A 5,260-nucleotide genomic window follows, 5' to 3' on the forward strand; every position below is an offset into this window, starting at 1 on the left:
ACGGATTTCAAACGGAAGTGGAAAAGTGAAAAAAAATGTAACTTTAGGTGAATTCCAGCTAAAAAATAAAGGAATTGTATATTTTTAAAAAAGGTGTAAAAAATAGGTGGACGGTGGATATTTTCCCATAAAAATATCCCATACATTTTATAAGAGCAAATTATATCCAAACAATATCTCCGAGTGAAAAAAATTGGGGTCCCACGTCTCTTAGCAGGTGGGCCACGCCACGTGATCATCACCATCTTACAAACATTTAACCAATCGCTCAGACTCCTCCGCTCTTGCGTGTACTATAATAAAATCTCAATCTTCCCTCGGTTAACTTCTTTTTCTTGTCTGGTTGGCGAGCTTGAAAAGCAAACAAACTGACGGTTAAGCCAAAAAAGAAAGCAAAGCCTCGCCCTCTCCAAACCTCAACTCTCGTGTCGTACTTGTATATAAATTAACCTTCGAAGATGATCTCTTGCTAACTTCATGCAACAAAACGACAAGGAATTCGTCACGTTTGAGTGAGTTAAATTAGCAAATGAAAATGGTGCAGCAAGAAGGTGACGTCATTAGCTCCGGTGCTGGCCGGACGGTGGTGGTGGGTGTGAAGTTGGATACGCATAGTAGAGAGCTGTTGACTTGGGCTCTGGTCAAAGTTGCTCAGCCTGGTGATACTGTTATAGCTCTGCATGTTCTGGCTAATAATGGTAGGTTTCGAGTGTTTTTAGTGTGTTCTTGGTGATTTTTGGTTTGTTTTAATGATTATGTCTAATGGGTTGGGTGTAGCAATTGTGGATCGTGATGGCAAGTCTTCGCTTTTGTCGCTTGTTAAAGCTTTTGACTCTGTTCTTGCTGTGTATGAAGGTTTCTGCAACTTGAAACAGGTTTGTTTTTTCTTCAATTTTTTTTTTCTCACTTTCTCTGTTTTGGTTGGTGGGAAAATGGAGGAATTTGACAGAGAGAAAAAAAAAATCTTCTTTTTTACTGTTTTCTTCTGAATCTACAATGTGAAGTACACTGAGACTCTCTGGTTGCTACATTCATTCACATCATGATATGTTTCTACTTCTTTTTTATTGTCTCCGTTTTTCTGCAGTACTTTCTTGATCACAAAAGTGAAATTTTTAATGTTGGGTTTGTAAATAAATTCTTGCAGGTGGATCTTAAGCTTAAGATATGCAGAGGTACGTCAATTCGAAAAATTCTAGTTAGAGAAGCACAATCTTATTCTGCTACTAAGTTTATAGTGGGAACTGCTAAAAATCACCATACAATTCGGTCAACAACTTCCTTGGCTAAGTATTGCGCTAAGAAACTATCCAAGGATTGTTCGGTTCTTGCTGTTAATAATGGGAAAGTTGTGTTCCAAAAAGAGGGCTGTCCATCAACTGCGGGTGAATCAAAAGGTTTTGATGTGTTTTTTACTTTATCATTTTTTTCAGACATTTAATGGTGTGTATTAAAATCCTTGGTCCTCGGCTTTTTGCAGGAACTGAAGATCATTGCCGGAATAGTTTGCTTGATGTTATTCACCGGTCAATATCAATGAGCAAGATTACTGGACAAAAGAATTCAAAAGTAGTTACAGATGATGGTTCCAGTATAACCAGTAAGCCAGTTTATGATCTGGGTGGTTCTGTCATGAATTTGGAGCAGGCTTTAGTGAAAGCCCGTTCAGATTGCTCCGGTAGTGCAGCAAAACGGAATTGCTCTATTTGTGGACCGGTTAGAAATCTGCCAGATGGTTCTTGTAGCCAGAGTGAAGAAGAGTCCCCTAGTGATGGAGGTGCTGGAGATGAGTCTTTGGCTATAGTACCTGTGCAGAATGTAGAGGCAGCTTCAACTTCAATTACTATGCTGGTCAGACAATTGCCTGAATCAAGACCTGGATGGCCACTGCTCCGCCGTGCAATATTTCCAGACTGCCGAGCTCCTGACAGGTCTTCACTGAGGAAGATCTCTGTGGTTCAATGGGCTCTGCGGTTGCCCACTAGGCAACCTTCATATCTTGCTAATTCAGATGTTAAACAAATTACTTATGATCCAGGAGACAATGAATCAATCAATTTGAATGGAGATAGTGGTGCAATTGTTCCTGTAGGTAATGAGATAGTTAGTTCTCCACTTTCTACTGATCATGATTCAACGGAACTGCCAAAAGAATTGGAAGGTCTTCATGAGAAATATTCGGCAACTTGCAGATTGTTCAATTACCAGGATCTCCTCTCAGCAACATCTAATTTCTTGGCCGGTTTGTGCTGATCCTCAACTTAATAGAAACAGTTTATATTTTGTTTGTTGTGGAGTTTGGTTTTATCTAATGATATATTTTCCTATGCCAGAGAATCTGATAGGGAAAGGAGGCAGCAGTCAGGTTTACAAAGGTTGCCTTCCTGATGGAAAGGAACTTGCAGTGAAAATCTTGAAGCCATCTGAAGATGTAATAAAAGAGTTTGTTTTGGAAATTGAGATTATTACTACATTACATCACAAAAACATTATTTCCCTTTTGGGATTCTGTTTTGAGGACAATAACCTGCTCTTGGTTTATGATTTCCTCTCAAGGGGAAGCCTAGAAGAGAACCTTCATGGTATGTGAACACTTGATTTTTGCTTTAGAAACGGAAGATAGCTTTACAAATTGTTATATTGATTTTTTTTTTTTTTAAATTGGAGTTTGCCCACATGTTTCTTTTGTTTTCTGATTCAGGTAATAAGAAAGACCCGGCTGCATTTGGTTGGAGTGAGAGATATAAGGTGGCTATGGGGGTGGCCGAAGCTCTTGAATATCTCCACAGTGGCAGTGCTCAACGTGTGATCCACAGGGATGTTAAATCATCAAATATATTACTGTCAGATGACTTCGAGCCACAGGTAACTTTTATTTTTGGATTTGTAAATTTTAGTGCTTAAAAGCGGAACACAAATCACAAATACGTAGATTTTTATGCTTTTCTTCTTGGTTTCCTCAGCTATCTGATTTTGGACTTGCCAAGTGGGCATCAACCTCCTCATCTCATATAACCTGCACCGATGTTGCGGGAACCTTTGGGTATGTAGTTTTGATTCTCAATCCCATTGCTTTCCTTTTCATGTTCAATTGTTGGTTCTTTTGATTCATTTCAAAGGGAAATGTAATCCACAGTGTTTAGTTGTTTCTGAAATTACTGGTAAGATTGGAAGACTTATCTGGGACAAAGGTTAATAATGCATGAATGAATGATAATGCTTTTTGTTGCAGCTACCTGGCTCCCGAGTACTTCATGTATGGAAAAGTAAATGACAAGATTGATGTCTATGCATTTGGTGTTGTACTCCTTGAGCTTCTCACTGGAAGGAAGCCTATAAGCAACGATCATCCAAAAGGCCAAGAGAGCCTAGTCATGTGGGTATGTACTTTGTTCTGTTGCAACTTACTGGTTACTGAATTGACCATTTGGATTTGTGCATTATTGAATGAATGAAACTACATTGTCCAGGCAAAGCCAATTCTGAGCAGTGGGAAGGTTACCCAGTTGTTAGATCCAGCCTTGGGCAACAACTATGACTATGACCAGATGGAGAGAATGGTTTTAGCATCTATTCTCTGTATCAGGCGTGACCCTCGAGCTAGGCCTCAAATGAGCCTTGTAAGTTATGGCTTCTCTGAATAATTTTTAGTCTAGTAAGAATGTCACGTAACTGTGGTGTGCTTATGACACATCATGCAGTAGCTTAATTGCAATAGCCTAAGTGCTGAACATCATCATGATGTTCTCTTTTTATATATTTAGTTGAGTACATAGTTTTCTGATAAAAAAAAAAGTTAGAGTACATAGTTTATTCCCCTATATGCGAAGCAGATGTTAAGTTTGTTTCTTTTTATGCTAAGGTTTTGAAGCTCCTCTTTATTCTCCTCTATTAGAAACAGATGTTAAGCTTGTTTCTTTTTATGTTAAGGTTTTGAAGCTCCTCCGAGGTGATGCTGATGTGACCAAATGGGCAAGGTTACAAGTTAATGCTTCAGAAGAATCTGAAATGCTGGATGATGAATCTTGCCCTCGTTCTAATCTCCAATCCCATCTTAATCTTGCATTACTTGATGTGGAGGATGATTCATTCTCCATGAGCAGCATCGAGCAAAGTGTCTCATTAGAGGACTACTTGCTAGGAAGGTGGAGCCGCTCATCAAGCTTTGACTGACCACATTACTGGCTTAAATCCCAAGTACAAATCATTCACTCGATGTGATTCTTTTATATATCATTTTACTTTACAGATAGGTGTTGGATGAGAGGATGTTTGATGGTGTGCCCTCCTCCTCCCCTTAGCAGCAGTCATATTATATCTATAGTTCAGATATGTTGGATTGTTTTTGTTTTTTTGTTTCTTAAAAAGGAAGTGTCGGCTTTCTTCATTGATCTCAACTGATCAATGGTTAATTGTACCATTTCCAAAAAGGAATGTGTTGTAACAATAACCGAGCAAAATTAACCATTGCTCTGGATTAATCCAAAGATGTAACTGCTTCCAAGTTTGAAAATTGGCTTCATAATCTGGAAAATTTACACTTCTTATTTGACCAGTTCAAAGTTTAACAAGACCATCAGATAAGCCATTTTATGTGTCACAAAATGCCTATGGAGTCCTTGGTCAATACTCTACTTGCTGCTATTATAATTGAAGTGGTCCTGCATTGCTAGTGGTTAAAGATTTCATTTTCTCCTCTTCAATCAACATATCCTTCGTTGGGGGTCCCCTGCTTACTTTCAGTCAATTAACTTTTCCTCTAGTGAAGGCTATCAGCTGCTTCCAACACCACAAAACAAGCAAGAACTGGTTAAGTCCGGATGGTGACAGTTGAACAAGTCTTCTCCACCGACACCACGGCTATTGTTGGAACTTCTTTCTCGTCCCCCATCACCCTGGATGATTTCTTTTTCTTGCAAAATCGTTTTTCTGTTACCTGAATCACCACAAAAGTCCACGTTTCTACCATTTCCAAATTTCATAATAGGTTCTCTGGGTGGATGAGAGTAAGATATCATCTCATCTCCCAGGCCAAAAAATAAAATAAAATTAACACTTGGTGGAGATATGTCCCTTTAGCTGACAATGCTTGCCTTGATAGAGGTATGCCGCAATTTTAAGTTAAAAAATCTTGACCAAGAATTGTTCACTAACAATTTAAGAAGGAAGGGTATGAAGTATGAACAATTTCTAATTCTGCAACATGCGGCAATTAAAATGTAGTTTTACCTGAAAATAACAATTGAAGAACATTTTATTG

General features: G+C 38.6%; 1 protein-coding gene across 2 annotated transcripts; it reads left to right on the forward strand.

Moving 5' to 3' along the window:
- The first annotated feature begins 300 nt into the window (after positions 1-300).
- Positions 301-4,545, forward strand: LOC18042947 (probable receptor-like serine/threonine-protein kinase At5g57670). Of its 2 annotated transcripts, none has more exons than XM_006434232.2 (10): positions 301-698; positions 778-875; positions 1,148-1,397; positions 1,481-2,242; positions 2,334-2,582; positions 2,702-2,865; positions 2,964-3,043; positions 3,233-3,380; positions 3,471-3,620; positions 3,931-4,545. In XM_006434232.2, the coding sequence occupies exons 1-10, from the start codon at positions 530-532 to the stop codon at positions 4,171-4,173; spliced, it is 2,313 nt and encodes a 770-aa protein (XP_006434295.1). In that variant the 5' UTR covers positions 301-529; the 3' UTR covers positions 4,174-4,545. The 2 variants fall into 2 exon arrangements, with proteins under 2 accessions (XP_006434295.1, XP_024039841.1); XM_024184073.1 differs by lacking the exon at positions 3,931-4,545 and adding an exon at positions 3,863-3,919.
- The last annotated feature ends 715 nt before the right edge of the window (positions 4,546-5,260 follow it).

This window comes from Citrus clementina, unplaced genomic scaffold (assembly GCF_000493195.1).
Source record: "Citrus clementina cultivar Clemenules unplaced genomic scaffold, Citrus_clementina_v1.0 scaffold_5, whole genome shotgun sequence".
NCBI classification, from domain to species: Eukaryota; Viridiplantae; Streptophyta; class Magnoliopsida; order Sapindales; family Rutaceae; genus Citrus; species Citrus x clementina.